Source organism: Neurospora hispaniola (assembly GCF_033458365.1).
Source record: "Neurospora hispaniola strain FGSC 10403 chromosome Unknown B0T23scaffold_6, whole genome shotgun sequence".
Taxonomy (NCBI): Eukaryota; Fungi; Ascomycota; class Sordariomycetes; order Sordariales; family Sordariaceae; genus Neurospora; species Neurospora hispaniola.
The window spans coordinates 2371154-2393708 of NW_026944411.1; the positions used below are offsets into that span (position 1 = coordinate 2371154).

At 40.5% G+C, this 22555-nt stretch overlaps 6 protein-coding genes across 6 annotated transcripts; 3 read left to right on the top strand and 3 right to left on the bottom strand.

Moving 5' to 3' along the window:
- Positions 1-243: 243 nt before the first annotated feature.
- B0T23DRAFT_198464 (uncharacterized protein) lies at positions 244-1630 on the top strand. Its single transcript, XM_062833336.1, has 2 exons — positions 244-1048; positions 1197-1630. The coding sequence occupies exons 1-2, from the start codon at positions 324-326 to the stop codon at positions 1492-1494; spliced, it is 1023 nt and encodes a 340-aa protein (XP_062691005.1). The 5' UTR covers positions 244-323; the 3' UTR covers positions 1495-1630.
- On the bottom strand, positions 1459-3144 carry B0T23DRAFT_198489 (uracil-DNA glycosylase-like protein). The gene has a single exon (XM_062833337.1). The coding sequence runs from the start codon at positions 2919-2921 to the stop codon at positions 1767-1769; it is 1155 nt and encodes a 384-aa protein (XP_062691006.1). The 5' UTR covers positions 2922-3144; the 3' UTR covers positions 1459-1766.
- Positions 3145-9486: 6342 nt separating this feature from the next.
- Positions 9487-9729, top strand: B0T23DRAFT_321977 (uncharacterized protein; the record flags this gene model as incomplete). The annotated part of the gene is made up of 1 exon (XM_062835270.1): positions 9487-9729. A coding segment is annotated over one exon (243 nt), but the record flags the coding sequence as incomplete, so codon positions are not given.
- Positions 9730-14015: 4286 nt separating this feature from the next.
- On the bottom strand, positions 14016-16280 carry B0T23DRAFT_414294 (uncharacterized protein). The gene is made up of 3 exons (XM_062839558.1): positions 15582-16280; positions 15399-15443; positions 14016-15028 (listed from the first exon to the last, which is right to left on the bottom strand). The coding sequence occupies exons 1-3, from the start codon at positions 15878-15880 to the stop codon at positions 14398-14400; spliced, it is 975 nt and encodes a 324-aa protein (XP_062691008.1). The 5' UTR covers positions 15881-16280; the 3' UTR covers positions 14016-14397.
- A 1436-nt stretch (positions 16281-17716) lies between these two features.
- Positions 17717-19629, top strand: B0T23DRAFT_385157 (uncharacterized protein). Its single transcript, XM_062837516.1, has 2 exons — positions 17717-18300; positions 18368-19629. The coding sequence occupies exons 1-2, from the start codon at positions 18185-18187 to the stop codon at positions 19623-19625; spliced, it is 1374 nt and encodes a 457-aa protein (XP_062691009.1). The 5' UTR covers positions 17717-18184; the 3' UTR covers positions 19626-19629.
- Positions 19630-20251: 622 nt separating this feature from the next.
- B0T23DRAFT_198519 (LMBR1-like membrane protein-domain-containing protein) lies at positions 20252-22521 on the bottom strand. The gene has a single exon (XM_062833338.1). The coding sequence runs from the start codon at positions 22304-22306 to the stop codon at positions 20480-20482; it is 1827 nt and encodes a 608-aa protein (XP_062691010.1). The 5' UTR covers positions 22307-22521; the 3' UTR covers positions 20252-20479.
- Positions 22522-22555: the final 34 nt, after the last annotated feature.

The window sequence follows — 22555 nt, forward strand, 5'->3', positions numbered from 1 at the left end:
CTTTGGGATCACATCTTACCAACAGCGACATCGTACATACTTAGCAAATCCGCTCCCTTCTCATCTTCCCCCTCTGGTGTTTTGTTCGTTGTTTGTATCTGTCCTCCTTGGCAATATCATCTTGATCTCGACCTACGAGTGACTCGTAGATTGATGAATTAGACAAGCACCTTGATCCCTCTATTCATCACCAGTGATTATATAACATCACCTGTCTGGCTTGCCCCCAAAGTCATTAACAAACCCTCATTTACAGACACTCTTGCAAGCTCTCAATACAACATCTCAGAGAACCCAGTCCAGCAATCTTACCATCAACTACAATGACCAGACTCACCACCAAGGCCATCTCGGCCCTCAGGACCACCATGGTCCCCAATTCAACCTCCCGCCTTTCCCCCAGACTCACCACTGCACTCTTCCAACACCAACCCCGAGCCATCACCCAACCCATTACCACCCCTTTCAGCCACACCCGCTCCCTCCACCAAACCCCTTCCCGTCCCCTCCCTGCCTCCGAACCCTTCAAGCTCGACCGCACCAAACGCCTCCCCGAGTTCTTCTCCCTCCAGGACAAAGTCATCCTCATCTCCGGCGGCGGGCGGGGCGTCGGTCTCACTCAAGCCGAGGCCGTCCTCGAAGCCGGCGCGCGTGTGCACGTCGTCGACATTCTGCCCGACCCTTCCACCGATCCCGACTCTCCCTTTTCCGCCGTTGCTAAGCGCGCCACCGAGGAATTGGGGTCTAGCATCACTTATCACCGTGTGGACGTGCGTAATCAGCAGGCGCTGAATGAAGTTGTGCAGGGGATTGCCAAGAAGGAGGGCAGGATGGATGGGTTGATTGCTGCGGCGGGGATCCAGCAGGAGACGAGCGCGTTGGAATATAGCAAGGAGGATGCGGACAAGATGATGAGCGTGAATGTCACGGGGGTGTTTATGACGGCGCAGGCGGTGGCGAGGGTCATGGTGGAAAATGGGTGGCCGGGGAGTATGGTGCTGATTGGGAGCATGAGTGGGACGGTGGCTAATCGGGGTTTGATTTGCCCGTGAGTCTTGTGTTTCTTTTTTTTTTTTTTTTTTTTTTTTTTTTTTTTTTTTTTTTTTTTTTTTTTTTTTTTTTTGCTTCCTTCCTTCCTTCCTTCTTTCCCTCCTTCCCCCTCAAGTTTTAACCAGCGACTGATCCCCCCGAAAAAGCGCCTACAACGCCTCCAAAGCCGCCGTCCTCCAGCTTGGCCGCAACCTCGCCTCGGAATGGGGCGAGCATGGCATCCGCGTCAACACGCTTTCGCCGGGCTACATCGTGACCGCCATGACGGCCGGCCTCTTTGAAGCCTTTCCCGAGCGCAGGACCGCTTGGCCCGATGCCAACATGCTCAAGAGGCTGAGTTACCCGGAGGAGTACCGCGGCGCGGCAATCTTCTTGCTCAGTGATGCGAGCAGCTTCATGACGGGCGCGGATCTGAGGATTGATGGTGGGCATTGTGCTTGGTAAGAGGGAATGTGGGATTGATCTATGTGTGAAATGATGGGCATGTTAAGAGAAGTCGGAGTGAGGCTCGCCTAGCACGGGGAACATGCAGGGGCAGAGGGAGTATATGAGACCATTCTTCGCTTAAATAATGCGCGACGAAGTTTTGCGCGACATTGATTTCTATTCAATTCAAATACCTCCATTTAATGTTCGATACTTGAACCAGTACTTTATACGAGACTTTCCAATCAGCTAAGAAACATGCAAACGTAAACCCCCTCACACCATGAACATTACTCACCCAGTACACCACCCTGACCTTGATCCTCATCCTCATCCTCCTCTTTCACTCCCTTCTCTTTCTCCCTTTCTGCCCTCCTCCTCTCCACCCACTCCCCCAACTCCCTCCAAATCCTCTCCTTCTCCGCCCTCCCAACCGTGGCCGCCAACCCACTAGTACTCGTAGCCACAAACACCCTCGCTCCCTTCCACCCACCAGCTGTTGTCGTGTTTGTCTCCTCCTCCTCATCACCACTATCACCACCCACACCCATATTCTCACTCTCATCCTGCCACCCATACTTCCAATCTTTCGGCAGCAACCCCACCGCTTTCCCATGCCTCTGCCTCTGCCTCTGCCTCTGCCTCACCCGATAAACACTCTCCCAAATCCCCTTTCCCACCACACACACAGCTTCGGGCTTCCACACCCTCACTTTTTGTTCCAACACTGCCACCCCCTCGTCCATCTCCCCCTTTGTCAATTCCCCGCCATTTCGCGTCGGTCTCCCCACGATGTTGGTCAACCCCAGCGAAAACCGCTCGGGCAGGGAGCGGTCTTCAAAAGGTGCACATAACACGGGGGTGATCCCGGACGAAAACAAGAGGCGCCAGAAAAGATTGGTCGGGTGCGCGTAGGCGTGTTGTTGGATGGCGGTGGAGATGCCGGGGTTGAGGCCGATGAATAGAACAAGAAGATTGGGAGAGAGGGCGTCGGGGAGGGTTTGGGGGATGTTGTCGTAGATCTTTTTGGGGAGGGGTTTGGGGCGTTTGGAGGTGGGAGTGGAAAATCCGGAGTCGGATGGGGTTGGGAAGGTTGAAGAAGTAGTTCTAGAGGTGTGGGTTATGAGTTTTCGTTTGGATGATCGGGCTTTGGTTGTTGTTGTTGTTGTTGTTGTCAAGGTGGTGGTAATGGTGGTGGTGGTGGTTTGGGTTTGAGTGGCTTTGCGTGATGGAGATGCCGAAGAGGAGGATGTATCTGTGTTTACGGGTGTCGCTTTGGTTGTCGAGGACAGACGGGCGCTTCTGCGAATTCCGCCTGGTGATGGCGATACTGATGCTGAGCCATTACCGTCGAACTTGAAGTCTTCGAGCTTGAGACGACCGGCAAAAGTTGGTGGCGGGGGTGTACGTTGGTCATCAGGCACAGGAGCTTCGGGAGACGTCATGATTACTTTGTTCTTCTGATTTGATGGAAACCGAGTTTTGGTGCGACTTTTGTGAAAGAAGACGGGTTTTTACTGTTCTTGTGGAAGATACATGCCTCATGAGGTTTGTTGTTTCACTTTACCCTTTTCATCAGAGATCAGACGGGTGCCTGCCGTGGTGGTTTCTGATTGGCCTCATGCGTAGATTGTACCTTAACAAGCCGCGAGCGTTGAAAAGTTGTCGCCACACAGCCACCGAGACTAGACATCGTGACCCCACAACGGATCCCCCCCCACAATACATCATGTAATTTCATCACCAGGACCCAGATAACATCGAAAACTGGCCACTTTTACAGCGATTTTACTACTTTAAAATGTCATAATCTTATTCTTAATACTCTTGAATAGTATAGAGTACTAACTCAACTGCTCTCCCTAACTCTTATAGTAGTCTCGTTGCTATTATTGCCGTAGTAACCCTTCTATACTTGGAGGTTTACTTTAAGGCTTTACAAACTTAAATAATCTCCTCTATACGTACAAATCTATTATTACCCCCTTCTTTATTAACCTTCCTTTTACCCTTAGGTTTTATTAAGTCTAATTGAGTCTATAAATACTAAATTTGGTAGTCTTTTACAACCAGCTTAGCGTTCTTATTATTATAATACGGGATTACTGGATCCTATACATTATATACACTAGAATTAATTAACTAGAGTAGACTAGGCATAGCTTGCAGCTATACCTACCCCCAATGGAGGCAATAGCGTGCCCTAGCATATACCTTAGTACGTACCTAGCTTGCCCGATCGTTAGACCTATAGGCTAGCGATAAAATAAGGGAATTCCTATAAAGGGATTCCTACGCAGGGTAGCCTCCGGCTACGCCTTTCTTCCTCTATTATCTTCTTCTTTAATATTATAATATACACTAGTATTATAATATTTAAAAACACTTATATTACCCTATTAAGTAATAGTTACAATTAAATAATTATAATAACCTATCGCAAATAGTATACTCCTCGTACCTATCTTCTAGTAAATTCGTTAACCTCCGTTATTATAAATTTACTAATTTAATCGTAAGATCGTTTATTGTAAAACGCCAACCCCGTAATTACTTTTAAACTCTCAATTACTTATTATAAAAATAGTATTAGGCGCTTCCCCTAAATTTACAATTATTCGTTATAAAAATAGTATTACGTACTTCCCACACTATAACCTTTTACTTATATCGACTCGTATCGAACGAATATATTAGAACCCCCGTACTACCCCAATCCGAACTTCTATTTTAAATCTCAATACGAAGGGTAACCCGCGATTATTTTATCGAAAGATAACTATTACTTTCTCTTTCCTACTAATCTTATTAATCGTTCGTTATAACAATAGTACTAATAAAAATCGGCCTCCTATTTACTCTCCTCACTATTACCCTAATCTTTTTACTCTTTAATATTATAATTATAAATAGGCGAACTTATATTACCCTTTTTAACGACCTTTATTTTAAACTTTATAATTAATAAAGACCCTCCGGAATAGATAGCCTTACATCGCTTACCTTACAAAATATCCATACCCTCAATATATAATATTAACCGTTTAAATAATTAATCCTTAATTTTACTTTAATTCTGCAATAATTCTACCCTAATTCGTAATATTACCCAAATCCAATTTAGATTATCGAATACTACTAGCCCTTCTACTATTATAAATTAATTAAAGTCTAATATTATTAATAACGTTCTTTCTATTATAATTAACACTTTCTTACCTAGTAAATCGCAATAATCTTTAGCAATTAAACCCCTAGAGAATTTTATATTATATTAAACATCGCCGCCGAAGTAAAACTCATAACGAAATAACTATAATACTATAACTATTAGCCGGGAGAATAATTCTAATAATAATAACTCCTATAGTAATATTCCTAACTATATAATTAATAAAAAACTTTAGAAGCGCTTTAATAATATAAATACTATAATTAAGGACGTTAATACCAATATAAAATAATTTAAAATTAAAATATATAGATAATTTACAATCTATATTAGAAATACCCGCGCTTAAAGCAACCGTATTAATAAATTTATTACTACTATAGCTAAATTTAAGTCTAATATTTTAATTAATTATAAAAAAGTTATAAAAGCTATTGCCTCCTTAATTTTCGGTAAAACCAACCTTACTCCACTCGATAAAGGAAAAGGTAGAATTACCGAAATACCGGGACATTTTCCCAATACCTAATTTGAAAATTCTAATACTATTACTATCTATCTCCCTACTTACGAGCTTAGCAATTACTATACTAGTAAAAATAATATCCTTAAACGTACTAAACTAATTATAAATAGCGAAAGTATTAAATTTATTAAAGTTCTCCCTTATATATATAAGGATTTTAAAATTTATAAATATATCCCTACCTTTTATAACTCTATTATATATAATAGTAGCCCACTAACCCGCCCGTATACTTACGCGTATTATAACCTATACTTTACTAAAACTATAAATAAAAATAAGGAGCTTACCGAATAGAACTTTATAGAATAAATTAATAGTCTACGCAATTATAATAATAGTCTTCGCTATATAATAGAGAAATAGGCCGAGATATATACCAAATACTTATAATAAATCAGTAATTTATACGCGAGAAATACTTACGTAACAGCCTTTTTAGACTTAACCCGCAACGAAGCTAATAAAGCTACTATTAAGTACGCTACTATAAAGGATATTGATGTGGGGTAGTTCATTTGTTTTCTTGTTTTTCTCTACGCTTTCTTCTTTTCTTTACTCTGGACTCTTGCTTTTAAATAATAGGTAGAGGTATTTGGGCCTTGGCTTATTGTTTATTGAGGAGCAGATCTGTTGCACTGGTCGGACAGGACCCTGGGAATGTAATAAGTAGAAAAGGGATATAAGGAGGAGATCCCGACTAAGAGGAGAGAGGAAGGGGAGGCACTCCAAACTAGACTAGACAACACCTATCCTCGAAAATAGACTAAAGAATCCCGCTCCTACACTACAGAATTACCGTCGAACGCCCTCGTAATAGTAAGCCTAATAACCCTTCTATAAAAGAATTAACTTCTAGACCTATCTAGCCAACCTAAGACTAATAAGGAGAATCTTATCCTTCTCGTTAGTCTTTGGTAGTAGTTAATAAATTGTAACTTTACTACTCTATCTCAGTTCCTAAGGACGAAAGCCATGTCCAACTCCAGATCTGCTCCTCACTACATTTAGGTGTGGCAGGGTGCTTTTCGTGTTGGTGTGGTTTTTGCTCCATTTCAATATTAGCAGAACCGATACTTTTCCTATTGAAATTCCTATATTAATTAATAAAATTAATTATATACCCGTCGTAAAGAAAAACTATCTTACTAGTAAGGTTAAAAGTAATACTCCCCCTTTAATTTTAAATAATTACCTTATCGCCGCTACCCCCAGCAATTCCGGTAATAGAAGCGATATTAATAACAAAGAAAATAAGGGCAATAATCGAAATTTCCTTTTTAAATATTTTAATATTTATAACCTCCATTATATTCTAATTACCCGCTAGGTATATAGTAACCCCAACAATAAGCCTAAAATAAAACGTAATAATATTAAAACTTTTAATCCCTTTATTAATAACTTAAAGAATATAAATATAATTAAAAGTAGTAATAATATTATTTATACTAATACTACTATATTCGCTAACCAATTTAATACTCTTTTAGAAAACAATTATATCGGTTCTATTAAAAAATAATTTATCTATATATAACCGACCTTTTTATAGGGTATTACCTATATATAATAATATAATTAATTAAACCCCGCTAAATAATAATATTTCTAGAAGTTATTCAACAACTTTATTAAAGTCTTAGTAGCTAAATTCACCCCTAACTCAACTATTACAATTGGAAAATTTAATAAAGGAAGGCTAACTCTCTATAATATCTATAAAAATAAGAATACCGTATCTATATATATATTAAAACAGCTTCGTCTCGCCCATTCTATAGGTATCTTCTCTAAAAATAGTAATAATTAATATAGTATTATAGTCTAAATCTAGAATAATATAAATATTAATATTAAAATAATCCTCTACGCCCCTCCCTTATTCAAAGAAATTAAAAAGTATTTCGAAAATATTAAAAAAATTAAAGTAATTTTATTCGCAATAGCCAAAAGTAAGTATTCTACCCGTAGTAACCAATTGGATCGTATTAATAAGAATTCTAAGTAAACCCCCAATTATAATTATAATTACTATTACAACCGCAATTATAATAGTAACCGCAACCGCAACTATAATTAAAGAAATAATTGTAACTACAATCGAATCAATTACCGTAATTGTAGTCGCAATCGTAGCGATAGCCGTAATTATACTAAAAACCGTAATTATAATAAAATAAATTATTAAATTAACCGTATTAAGGATTATACCCCGGAACTTAATAGCAGATATAACTATAATTGCAATATTAGTAGGATCCGCGCTAACTATATCTATAATAATTCTACTTCGGAATTAGATCCTACTAATTTTATAAATAATTCGGAGGAATATAATTCGAATACTTCAATTTACTATATATATAATAACTAATTAATTTATTCTAAGTGCCTAAAAGAGTTCGATTTAATAATTTTAAAATTATAATATATAAATAATTATTAAACTATTAATAATACTAACGCTAATAAAGTCCTATCTACAATCTCTAATACCAATTTTTATAAATACCGAAAATACGGATAGGACTTCCCTTCGCGGAACTAAATCTTCGATTACACCAACTTCTATATAAAAGACTTCTCAACTACTAAGGATACAAACTTAAATATAATTTACTTTATTATTATATTACCTATCTAAACCGCCACTCCTTAAATAAATAAATATTCTAAAAAAAAGCCCCTTTCAAAGTTTACTTATTTATATATTCTAACCCAAACCTCCCCTAAAATTAACCTAGTAGAAATATATATAGACCCTAACGTAAGTAAAACCATTATTAATCGCATATTTTTTAATACTCTTAAATATATAATATCCATTAAATTTTCTACTAGAATTAAAGGAGTAGGAGGGAAACTAATAAAATTAATAGAATAGGTTATATTTATTTTCTATTAACCTAATATAAATATTAAAGGAAGCCCTACCCTCTTAAAAATTATAATAACCGGCTAAGTAATTAATAAATTCAAACCCAACTTTTTATTAGTAAATTCTTTCTTCTATTTATAATAAATAAATATTAATTATTATACTTTAGAAATTCGCTTTCTATAAAACGACTTTAGTATAGTATTTAAGGTCCTTAAATTACCAAATCGCTATATTAAGAAAGTAATTATAATAAAAAAAATAATCCTACAATTAGGAAAGGAGCGTATAGTACCAATCTATTATACTACCCTCCCAAAGGATAAAAACTTTCTTTTCAATTCTTCTTACTCCGTAATCGTTAATACAGTTATTAACGCTTATTCCCCTATAGTTACTTTAATAAAAAATATAAGTAACAAAATATTAACTATTCCTCGTAAATAGAAGGTTGGAAAAATTATAAAATATAACGCCGACGGATTCCTTACTATAATTTAAACCGATGTTTACAATACTATTATAATTACGTAGGTACTTAGTATTATAAAGGATAGTAACCTCCCTATTAAATAGGCAATTAAAATAACCTACTAGACTTATTATATACTAACTAATATCAATTTCGACTTTAACGTTACAATACTAATTAATATAGTAATTATCCCGCCCGTAAATCCCAATACCTAACCTACTAAACCAAAAGACAAACCTTCTAAAATATCCAACCCCTATCCTAAAATACTAGAGAAGTATTTTACTTTCAGTATTCGAATAAATAAGAAGGCGCCCGAAATTACTATAGAGGAGGGAATATATATTTACGCTAATAATAATCAGGTAATAGCGGCCTTAAAATAATTTATTAATTGCTTCCTAAAATTTTAAAAGGAGGGTAAGTTAATAAATATATTCAATAACGAAATAATAAAAGTCCTATTAATAAATAGTTAATAAAATTATAAAATCGCTATAAAGATATACTTAATTAGTAAAAAGGACTAAGTTATAATTAATAAAATTTTTAATACTCCATACCGCTAAAGAAAAATAGATTAGGTTAAATACACTACCCTATTTACCTATCTAATCTTTATTATTTAACGAAAAATAAAGAATAACTTAAAAGGTTACCTAATTATTAATTTATAAATCTTTAATAGTCTAATTATCCTAAATAATTACCCCCTACTATTTTAAAGAGAGATTATTATATTTATATATAGAAAGGTAATTATTACTATTATTAATATTATCTCCTTCTTTTATTAATTTAGAGTATAGTAGAAGTATTAGGACTAATTTACCCTAATTACCTACTAAAGTCTCGAATAACCAACCGTCGTATAAATAAACTTTATGAATACTCTAACTTATATCTAACGCTTTATAAATACGCTCTTAAAGGAATATAAAGACTATTATTAGGTATATATTAATAATATAATAATTACCTCCAATTCTATAAATAATTATCTAAAGTATTTAAATACAATCTTTTCCCTCTTTCTCTCTAAGAATATTATACTTTCGCTTAAAAAATTTTATTTAAATTACTCTAACATCGGATTATTAGGATTTCACATTAATAATTTCGGATTATTAACAATTAAAGAGCGGATAGAGGCATTTAAAATCTTAATCTTTCCTAATAATTTAAAAGTATTAAAATAATATATTAGAAGTACGGGATTTCTCTAATATTTAATTCTATACTACGCCTAATTAATTAACCCCCTTCAATTTAAAAAAGTCTTATTATTAATAGAAGGATAAAAGATTAATAAAATCGAGAACGGCAAACCCGCCCAACGTACCGCCTATTGTATTAGGACCTTTTTTAAACCTATAGATCCGGAAAAATAAATATTTAAAACTATTTAAAAAGCTATATATAACGAACTAATAATCCTTTAATATTTAAATCCTAATATTTAAATATTTTCATAAATTAATAGGTCTTTCGAACGAAGTTTCGGAGTTATAATATTCTATTTTAAACTGGAATATATTTAAACCGGCAATTCCCAAATCCTATTATCCTAAATCTTACCTATTATATTCTTAAATAAAGTATTAACTAAAGTAGAAATTAAATATAAACCTTCCAAACTCAAAGTTATATACCTAATATAGGCGGTTAAAAAACTATATACTTAATTATATTTTTACTCTCTACTAGTAATAATTTTTATAAATTATTTAACTACAAAAGGGATTATAGAATAAATTTCCCTCTATATAACTTTAATAAACTATACAAACCGACGGCTAATTAATACCTCTATTTATTTATTCGGGTATTAGCTAAAAGTCTTCTATATTCCTAATAAATTCAACTTCGTTCTAAATGCATTAAATTATTTAAAAACTATAAGTAATAAAGCCAGTAATCCCAATAGCCCTTTTATATTAAACGAAATTTAGGAAAATAAAACGCTATTTATTAATACCCTTAAGGGCGTTTAATATACCTTCTCTAAAGTTTAAATAAACCCTAAATTCCGTAAGGTATATATAATAACCTACTTATTTAATAAGAAGTTTACTAAAGTAATAGAATATTTCCAATAGTATAAAAAGGTCTCTAAAAATAGAAATATCGTTTTTTCTAAGCCCGGCTACCCTTTCTTTATAAGAGACGGACTCATCTATAACTAGCAAATAAAAATATTTAAAGGATACATTAATAGTCTTTATATACCCTATAAATTCATTAAGAATATCTTAAAAACCGTCTATAATAATAAATATTACTTTAACCGTAACTATATAATATACGAATTAAAAGGAATATCCTTCCTAAATAAGATTCGCTTAGTTAGATAATATATTAAATACTATTTAATTTACTAACTTAATTAAATAGACTATAACCCTCCGATTAGTAATTACTAATTTATCCGCCCAGATAAAACCTTACTAATAAGAATTATATTAATTAATTTTATTATTAACTTATTAGAAATATCATTTAAAAATACCCTATAGTAAATAGCTAATTATAATACCTTCGATTCTTTATTACTAATTACTAATAAAACTTCGAAAAGATTATTAATAATCCTAAATTACTCTACTTATATAACTATAAAATAAAGAATTATTATAATTTAAATACTCCTTCTCTATAATTAGGGATTTTCTATTAGAATTATTTCCAATTAAAATAGGAAGTTCATATCTATATATTAAAAAGGTATATAGAAGGCTATAAGTACTAAATTACTTATAATAATTACTTATTACGTAGTTAGTAATAGTATAATAGAAAGAAAGAACTAAATTATTAAAATAACTATCCAATTCTATACTTTCTACTACGAATTCGGATATAATTAATTTTTAATTATTCCCTTATTACAATAGAATTTAAATAACGCATTTATTAAAAATATTAAAATATTATCCTACAAATACTTATTTAATTATAAATTAATCGGACTACTAAATATATTTATAAATACTAATAACTATATTCTTCAAAATAATCCCGCCGTTAGGGATTATATTCGATAGGAAGCGCACCTAATTATAGACTTCGCTATTACCGACGCTAAAATCCACTACAACGCCGCCTATAAACAAATTAATCTTAATATTAAAAATAAAATATTCCTCAAATTTAACTATAATTACTATCTCCCGGGTCGCCCTTCTTAAAAAATATTATAATAACGTACCGGCCTATTTAAAATTATTTAGAAGGTCGGACGATTAATATACAAATTAAACCTCCCCCCGAAAATAAAAATTTACCTAATTATTTTAATCGCTTATTTAATACCTACCCCGAACGATACCGACCCCTTCGGTTAATCTACTCCCCTATTAAAATTAATTAAAAACTCCTAAAACAATTCGGACCCTAAGCACCCCTAATACAAATTTAATAAAATTGCTATATATAAATAGGTTAATAGTAAATTCTAATACTACGCTAAATAGAAAGGATATAGGTATTACAATAAGAATTAACTAAATACCAAAGATTTAGAAAATGCGAAGGATTTAGTAAAAAACTATTAGGAATATTGTATAAATAAATGTAAGCCGGAAACCCTATATTCCTATATAGATAAATAGTATAAAGTCCGCTTTATAAATAAAAAGGATCGAGTGGATGCTATTAATACCCTAAGAAAGCATTCTCTACAATAAAAGTAAAGCTATTCCTATTAAGGACAATAGTATTCTCTTTATAGCGCCGGGATTTAATACGGAATTATTAAATCCTATGTATTATATATATTAGAATTAATTAATTAGAGTAGATTAAATATAATTTACAATTATACTTACCCCCGATAGAGGTAATAGCGTACCTTGGCACATACTTTAATACGTACCTAACTTGCCCGGTCGCTAGACTTGCAGGTTAGCGATAAGATAAGGGAATTCCTATAAAGGGATTCCCGCGCAGGGCAGCCTCCGGCTACGCCTTTCTTCCTCCATTATCTTCTTCTTTAATATTATAGTATGTACTAGCATTGTGATATTTGAAGATACCCGTGTTACTCTATTACATTGAAAGCCTTAGCTGCCTTAGTGTAAACTATTCTAATATTACAATTAATAGCAATTAACTTACTATAAATACTACCCAATATATCTCTAGACTTCTAGGGAATCTTAAAAATATAATTAACTTTAGATATTTCGTCCTTAAGTAACATTTTAAATAGTAATAACTAAACTAGTAAAGCATCGTTATTAAATATAGCCTCGGAGTTATTAATAATAATAGATCTATTTATTAGCTATATCCCAGTCTTTTTAAACCTAGATCTAAGGTTTCTAGAGCTCACCCCCCTTCTTAATACTTCCTAATAATATTAGAAAAACCGTTATCTATTTACCGGTACAAATACTAAGAAGGAGGCAAAATCTCTAGTTAAATCTCTAAAATATAACTTAACAGCTGCAAATACAGATCGATCGAATAATTGAATTTTATAAAAAATATAGGGAAGTAAAAAGAGTAATTAAATATTATATTAAAAAGCTTTAAAAAGGAAATCGTTAATTAAATAACTAATATACTCATTAAGGATTAAAAAACGCCAACTATTATTAACTAACTTCGTTTCTAATAAATAAACCTCCTTCAACCAACGTAGAACAATCTATAAATTACTCTATCCACTTAGGGTACTATTATACTTCCAACTTTTAAACTTATTATCTATATTATTAGAGAACTATTAACCTTAAAGGTTTATACTAGTAAAAACGACGACGGGAATCAACCGCTTACCCTTAGCTATACTAAATTCAATAATAATTACTTAAGTAGTTATATCGGTTATTATTAAGTATACCTTCTTTAATAGAACGGTCCTAAAGACCTTCCTATTCCTTAATTCCAACTTTTAAAGTCCGTATTCGTCTATATTAGTAATATTAACTAGGATAATAGCTTTATTATAAATCTAGGCTTCTATAAGATCGAAGAAGGTAATAAAGGCTTCCTTAATAGACCCCCTTACTCTAATTAATTCGAGTAGGTTTAAAAGTTTAATCTTAATAGAAGGATACCTTTTAATAAACCGGTCTATTTATTAGGCGCCCAATTATTTATTATTACCTCCTCTTTTTAATATCGATATTATAAACCTAATTACCTAATAACAATTAGGAGTTCGGCCAACCTTCTCCTTATTTAATATCCATTTATAGATAAATTCCTTTTATATTAGAGATAGCTATTGGATTGAGATTTTGGAATTACACTAATCAATTAGTCGGTCCTTTATTAAAGCTATTACGACCGTTTCAAATATAATCGGACTTAATTTAATAAAGTTATAGGGGTTCGTAAATTGAGGGTATTGTTATTGTTGTTGGGGAAACGCGATGTGGGACGCGATGCATTGTGGGGGGGGATGCGTTGTAGGGTCACGACTTCTAATGTCTGCTTACGGGCTGTTCGGATAAACTTCCCTCCAGTTTTTTTTTTTCTGTGGGTTAACTGGAGCTTGGCTAGTAGACTAGTCAATTAACCGATTTTGTTATTCATGAACCAGATCGTGGAATCTTGAAATCATCTATGTACGGTGGTATACAAAACCAAAACAGGATCCTGTCAATAAATCATTAAAACCTAGGGGTATCGGGTCCATCATCAACCTCGTATTCATGTGATTTTCTTCTTCCTTTTTTTTTTCGCCCTTAGTTGGCATTATAGCCACTCCTCGTCCTTACCAGCTTTCATTTCGTGAATAGTATCAAGAACTGTGTTGTAGGATAATCGAAAGACTGCTGATACCCCGAGTATAGAGGGATATCTCATGTTGCTCAGAACTCGTCATCAGACCCATAGGTTTCTTGGGGAAACTGCTTTTAGACTGCGAATACGGTTGCCGCAACAGTGGCCACGACCGGCCACCATCCGGCGTGCTCTAGCAACCTCCGGAGACCAGCAGCGCTGCTCTCACCACCATTCGTACCGCCGGACGTAGTCGTACCATCATCATCATCCGTACCGCCGGACGCAGTCGTACCATTGGGCAAGGTACCGTTGATCAGGAGGTAGTCGGTTCCGTCAACAGTGGCGACGGTAATCAAGGAATGGTTCAACGAAGAGTAGCTTCCGTTCCCAATAAGGTCGTCAATATAGGTGGTATTGGTATTGTCGTCGCAACCGCAGACGTTATATGGGTCGCAGGCGCAGGTGACGTTGCGGGTCTCGTCCTGGTCGGAGGTCTGGTTGTGGTAGGTGTACAAGTTGTGGTAGGGGTACATGTAAGCACCATAAAGCCAAACGGCGGGCCAGACGGCGAGAAGTCCTATACCAGCACCGAGAGCGAAGGGGCGGATGCCGGATGGCGACCTCATACCGGACTGGTATGGTTGCACCGCGCCACCTCCGTAATAGCGGCCACCACCGTAGGCAGGCTTTGGCCCGCTTCCATATTTGGTTGCTCCACCACCATTGTAAGTTGGCGATGTCTTGGGGCCTCTGTTGGAAAGACTTCATGTTAGTAAGATGCAAGGTTCACTGAACGGTTAAATAAAAGACTGGAAAGGGTTGGAGAGCCTGCGAGATCTAGCAGGAAGTCTCCCAAAGATGACTTTGCTGCTGATGCATACGAGGATCTCTGCTTCGGTTTGTTGTTGGGTTTCCCACGAGAGGAGGCGCCCCCGTAGTACCAAAGGTCTTTTTGGGAAGAGCTTCCCGAAGAAGAACCTTTGTAGGATGAGCTTCCCGAAGAAGAACCTTTGTAGGACGAGCTTCCCGAAGAACCTTTGTAGGACGAGCTCGCAGGTTGAGAGACTCCCGATGACCGCCTTTTCACAATCATGGGAGTTAGAGAACACGAATTGAAAATGGAAACACATACGATGAACCAGAACCACTGTTTCCGCTGCTTCCACTGCCGCCTCTCCTGTAGACAAACAAACATTAGCGTCGCCCTGCATGACGAACGCAATGCCTACACTCTCCCACACAAATTGCAACAACCGACGGTGAAAATCGAGAGCAAAAGCAAAAAAAGTCGGTGAGGTGAAGAGTGTTGACTTACCCTGAGCCGGATGAGCTTCCTCCGGTTGAACCTCCTCCACTGCTGCCGCCGCGTCCGCCGCCACTTCCTCCACTGTTACCGCCGCCGGAACCACCACCACCACCACCACCACCGCGACCGCCGCCACCTCCTCCACCTCTGCGCTTCCAAAGTTCCTGCGAAGTAGCGTCAACGTCACGGTTGACGATCTGGATGGGCTCGGCGGGTTCACGTCGCGCAAGGTCGGATGTTGGTGCGACGAGGGCAAGTGCCGGATTGGCACAAAGGGCCGAGACAAGGATGGCGAGATCGATCTTCATGATATGATATGCTGTGTTGTGGTTGGTATGATGTGTTTCGGAAGATTAGGGTGTTGATAAGATATAAGGTGGTCGTGGAGAAAGCGGAGATGAGTAGGATCCGGGGAAGCAAAAGATTTAAGACCTGCCCGGTCACAGGCCAAGAGGCGAAACAGAGCCAAGGAGCCGGGACTGGGATGGAAAAGTAGTATATAAATGCCGAATGTATGACTACAGTATGGATGCAACCAACAGGGGCGAATGAAGGGTCCGGGAAATGCGGGCTGATGTAAGGAAAAGGGAACCTAAAAGATCTTGGTCGCCGCAAAAAGCTGACCGCTCCCCAAAAAAACCAAAGGCTGGAAAGCCATGGCGCAGCCAGGTTTCCTTGCACCAACTTTCGTCACGCCAAGAAGGGAAGGGAAACTTGATGGTGCTAAACTTACCTTGCGTTACTTAGTTGAAAGATGGAAGGAGATGACATGACGGGGGGGATCCGTTCTCCGTCGCCGCTAAGCCACTGCGTTAGGGGCAGATAGACAGTACCTTAAAGCGTAGCCGATTGCCTCACCCATTAAAGGTAGTCACTAACACCAATGATCTAGTAGTACCCTGTGCTGCGGCCGCTGCTCCCTGAAAAAATCCACCTTCAGCCGCCATCTGCGCCGTCTGTATGCCCGCCCTTCCATTCCTCACTTAACATGGCAGGCAGTTGGTTATGAAAGACGACGGGAAGAGGGCACGTGCCCCCCGGCCATCACTCGCTTCAAAGCCAGCAAAGTTGGCTCTGTGCATAGTAAGTAGCCACCTAACTTGCTCATAGCATCGACCGCTCACATGACAAAGACGCCTTTCATCAGCCTGACTGAATGGCAGATTTGTGTAATATGGTTGGCTCTTTGGTGTAAGCCCGACACCTCGCGATTGAGAGCGCGAAACTGGGCAGTGAGTGGCCAAATTAGGTAAAATGCCTTCTGGCTGGGTGACCTCAGTGACCTCACCCGTCCTACGAGACCGGGGCAAAGTTTACGCTGGATGCTCCGGCAGCGCAGCAGATGAAGTCATTGTCCACCAACCAGTCGCAACTCGGCAACTGCCGATAGAGAAGCTACTTTTTATTGGAGCGCCTTATTATTGTGGCATGAATCCGCGGTGCCCTGGATCGTCAGGATCGTCACTTGAGTGAAATTGACCTATGGTGCAAGAGACCCTAAATCGCCAACGACATCCCATCCCAGACACAGCCATGACCCATAACTAATCTTCCAGGAGCCATATCGACCATTCACTTTGTGACTTGAATTTGCATACCGCACCCCACACTCTGATGATTTAGATGGATATGCTCGGATAGTTGTCCGGTGCCGGGGACGTTGTCGGTGATGCTGTCGGCTGACAGACGACGGGTTAAGCTTTTGGCTTGCGAGGCAGTGCAGTGCAGTTGCACGTGTCTGCTCGGTGGCCATATCAGATGGCCACTTCCCCTGCAGAGAGAACGTGCCATTGTCACCTTTTCACTGGTCTTGGGCAGCAATCTTTACCAATCACTGGGCATGCCGCACACCAGAGTCACGTAAGACCGTTTGGAGTAGCTTCATCTGCATCCCCATCAGGAGCCCGGCCAATGTTATTGGGGCTGGTTGCTATGTATCTACATGGTTGAAAGTGACCAAGTCGGCAGCTGTTAGTGATTGGTCGGCATCACCAGCGAAACGGTAACAGTCGTCTCGTATCTATGATAGGACTTTTGTATGCCTCAAATTGCCATTCAGCCTCGAATCAACGCGAGGTCTAGTGTACATACATATCCGAATCCGCCTTGAAATCTGCCCAACTTGTACACATATGCAATGGATGGCAACATGGCCATTCCCAATTCCGATCCCCGGGGTGGCCCCACTTTTGCCCCGGCAGCCCAAAGTCTCGCCCCGGTTTCACGACCGCATGCCTCTTGACCTCCCGCCAAAGCATCCGGACTTGACACAGTTGACTCGGACCGCTATTTTTTCCCCGATTGGATTTCGACGGAACAACGATCCATTTTTCGAACACATCTGTCCTCTTGACCTTCCCAATCGCTCAATTGTCCCCTTTGGCTTGGACGGCCCGGCCCCGACGCCCCTGCAGAAAGGCTCCTGCAGACGTGCCTGAGCTGAACCCAGACACGCCTTATCGCATCGCGAGATTACAACCTCCAACCGGTGAATCAGTTCAACTGCTGGGAGACCGTGACCATCACATCAATATTCAATCACACCCAGCCTTAAAAACCCAATCCGCCTGTTCAGCCGCACTTCCCCTGACTCTACCCGATCTGTTGCAGGCATGGCTTCAGATCGCCCGGCCAATGACTCCTTAGATCAGTCACTTCTGGACAGACTCAACGCCCTCAAGTCCACCAGTGTCACACTTGATTCTAGCAGCAAGCTTGGCCCACTCAAGTAAAGCCTGACCAACATGAATCTTCCTCTGAGAATTCACCATACTGAAACGCTGAGTGACTTGTAGCCCCGCTTCTACCACTACCAATGACACTGCACCGGTGAAGCCTTCTTTGACCATTGGCTCTGCACCGTCGGTTTCAAAAGACGATGCTCTGACCGAGAGGTTGCGGGTGCTTCGTAATGCATCTTCAACATCCGTGCCGTCGTCAGCTTCTCCGGGAAGCGGTCAGGCTCATACCGCCTCGTCAAAGCCGGAACCAGATACACGAATGAAAGGCCACGATAGTTCCCAGCCTCTTCTCAAAAGAGGACAAACGCCAGTTTCACGAAACATCAATCAAGAATCATCTCAGGATGAGGATACAAAGACCCAGATACAAACGCAGCTACTATTCTCAGCTTGGGGTCTAGAAGAAGTAGACGATCAAGCTCTGGATGAGCTTCTGGAAGGTCTACAAGATGACCTAAACCTGCAAGAAGATGTTCCTGCCGAGGAGGAGGATGAGGAAGACATTGATATCCATGCTATTGCTAACCCCAACAACTACGACAATGATGATGATGGCATAATCGAAAACGACGAGCACAAAGTCCAGAAACTTCTATCGGAACTGGCTCCCAAGCCAAACAACAATTCTTTTGCAGATGACCACAACAACGATGACAGTAGCGACGACGATGACTCGGACGGCGAAGCAATGACCAAAGAAACCAACAGGATCCTCAACCAAGTCCAGGATGAAATCAACCTGAGCGGCCGCCCTACCGACGACGACCCCTTCTCCCTCCCCTCCCCTCCTTCCGGAACCCGCACGCCCACATTCACCACCTCCCCCGAGAGGAACCCCTCCCTCACCCTCCCCACCGTCCCCTCCTCCACCACCCTCTCCCCTGCCTCCTCCGGCGGCAAACAAGTAGGTGCAGTAGACGACGACATCCCCTCCCTCACCGCCCGCCTCTCCCACCTGCGCTCAACCCCCATCAAAACCGACGCCTTCGGCCTTCCCTCCGTGCCCACCACCACTTTAATTCTACCCGCCGATGATTCTTCTTTTCTCTTGCCTCCTCCCCCGCCTGCTTCTGCAAAGTACCAGACCAAAAGTACCAAAAGAGGATGGGTAGGCAGAGACGAGAGCTATACCGACGAGGATGCGAGGAGGTGGTGTAAGGTTTGTTTGGAGGATGCTACGATTCGATGTGAAGGGTGTGAGTATGATGGGTACTGTGTGCGGTGTTGGAGGGAGATGCATGTTGGGCCGGCGGCGGGGTGGGAGGAGAGGGGACATCGGTGGTTTAGAGTGGGTGGTACAACGGAGAAGTAACGGGCTCATGACTCTTATGTGGTGTTTGGGTTGAGTGGAGGAGGAGGAGGAGGAGGAGGAGGATGAATGTAGGCGGAAGGGAGTAGGAAGCTTTGGGGGTGGGTGGGTGGTGGTAGTGGTATTGGTAGTAGAATTGGTATCTCTAGTGGATTGGCGATGGTGAAGGTGACGGATGGGGTGAAGGAGACTGGAAAGGTTGGGGTGGGGTGGATTGGATGCGCCGCAGGGTTTTTCTTTTCTTTTTTTTATTTGTTGTTCTGAAACTATGGGATAGCGATAAGGACGTGTATAGAAGCGGAGGGCTCATAGAAAGACACATGGATGCTCGAAATAGTATATCCAGGGTGTTATGTGACGTGTTCGATCTATTCAGACGAGCGCGAGAGAGGTGGCGATGAGAAGTGCATGAGAAAGATGATGAATCTTGAACAAGCAAGCCAGATAGATGTATTTGTTTGTGCGAAAAACCAGGATTCTTGATCGTCTAGGTGTATGCCACGGTCGAGGTACCATATTTTAGAAAACAAAAGTACACACAAATAATGATCAATTTATCGCCATCAGAGTACTTATGTTGCGCTTAGAATTTCTTTGCCTTGATAATAACGATTTGGTACCATAGGGGATAGGGGAAACCTGAACAAAAGCAATGGCAAGATGAAAGACAAGATACAGAAACAGTCATGCCCATGCTTATAACTCCATCCCTTCCGATCCCTTGACTTAACCTCACAAGCTTGAAAGCTTGAACACAAAATTACACTTATCCCCAACTTTTCCTCTCTACCACTTACAACAATCTGGGGTATCAAGGTAGAGAGCCACCACAATCCATCACCAACACAGTCTTCTCATTAACGAGAACTAGTCGTTCCGTTTGTCCCACTAGTTCCATATCCTTGGCCATTGGGGTGTCCACCAACAGTTCTCTTGGCTCTGCCCGTGATGTCCTGCCAAGTAGCGCCGAACCTCCTGGACGTGCTCGCCAGCAATCCCTCCTCTTCGTCCGCCTGTGCCTCCTCGTCAATCTCAGTAAGATTCAATCTGGGAGTCCTGATCAAGCTGGTGACGAACACCAACAAGAACACAGTCAAGAAGGCAAACTGGGCCCAAAAGTCGATGGCGCCAAACACGGGCCAGTTGAGCACGATACGGTTCAAGAAGGTGGACATGACGGTGGGTGTGCATACGTCCTTGGCCAATGGGTCGGTAAGAGACTCGGAGCATGGGCGAATCATGTCTCTATGGTTTCTGCAGTCTGGCGGAGCACCGGGATCCAGAGAAAGAGCTTGACAAAAAGTCTGCGTGCCGTACATGGCGTATTGAGGGGCGAGGAGGTTGACAACGGCGTAGTTGATGGCTAGAATGATGAGGGCCTGCATGACAGTTGCGATGAGCAGGGCTTGGGGAGCGGTACGGCCCTTCTTGAGTTGGAAGATCCTGACCCAAAGGAAACGGATGCCCACGGAAGCAATGCCGGTAATGGAGCTGCTAAAGAGGAAAAGGATCAGGAAAGCCATGAGAATGTAATCAATAGGGAACGCCTTGGCGGCCTTGACAAAGACCCAGTTGACGGGCTGGAATACGTTGATATGCCCGAGAATGTAGCCACAGTGAGATTTGCAGACGGAGTTGGCGGCCTTGTCGATGGCGGTGATGAGCATCGATATCCAGAGGATGACCGAGAGGCAAAGCAGGAGGATACCGCCAAAGAGCTTGAGCGGACGGAAAACAGCCTGGGTCTTGGTCCAGATGCGCATGATGGTGGATTGTCCCTCGCCGCTTGCTTCGGCTGCTAGACGTTGGCGGCGTACAAGAGTGCGTTCCTCACGGAGTAAAAGGTCGAGCTCGCGCCTGTCCTTCTGAGACATGGCGACGATGCGACCAGCGTTGCGCATCTCGATCTGACGCTGGAGCTCGCGGTTGTGCTCGAGCTCGGCAGCAGTCATGGCGGAGAGTTCAGGGGCCGAAATGGCCGGGGCACTCTTGATAAGGGAGACTGGAAGGAGGGCGAGACCGGTTCCGGTGTAGAGCACGTAAAGAAGGACTCCCAGTGTCATGAGCAATCCAAGGCCAAAGCTGAGAGCCTTTTCACCATTGTTGTTGGTCAAGAGACGCCTGAAGTAGTCGAGATCGAGATGTCGGCCATGGTCTTGGGCTGCAGTAGGGACGAAGAAGCCTACGAGGAACAGGATGATGACGAGAATGATGAAGGCAATGGTATATTTCAAGGCTTGCCAGAAGCGGGTGCTCCAAGTCTCTCTTCCCTCCTCCTCCAAGACCTCGTCATGCTCTTCGTACCAGAAGTATGCGAACGGGATAACGACCAGGCAGAGAAGCGCATCGAAGCTGTACAGGGAGTAGTAGACAATCTTGAGCGTCTTGAGGATGCCGTGGATGCGTTCGGGTGTTGCCCAGTCTTTCTTGGTGCCCCTCGATGCGGACGCGGTGGAGGAGACGAGGGCGATATCGACGGGAAGGAGAAAGACTGTAGCTAGAAGAGCTGTGAGACTGACAATGGCGACGGTCGTGACCAGCTTGGAGCGATCGTAGGGGGTCTGCCAGGTGAAGACGGTGATGACGGCGACGAAGAAGACGAGAGCGACGGCGACGGCGTAGGCAACCCAGATCAAGCTGGTTTGGAGCAGCCCGGCGGATGCCACCATTGGGGTGATATCCATGGTTGCAGTGATGACTTTGAGGAAAGTCTGTTGATGGATCCGAGATGGTTCGAGTTCAAAGAGACTGTGGCATGTCAACCAAATAACCGACTGTGACAGCAAGGTGATAATACGATAAGCTTGATCAAGATTAGTAGTGATGCTGTCACGGAAGGGAAACCTGGAATGGATTAGCGAAAAAGGGAGGATGCGGAAAGGACGGACGGTGTCTTGGGACCTGTAGATCAATGTTACGGTAGGAGCTGCGAA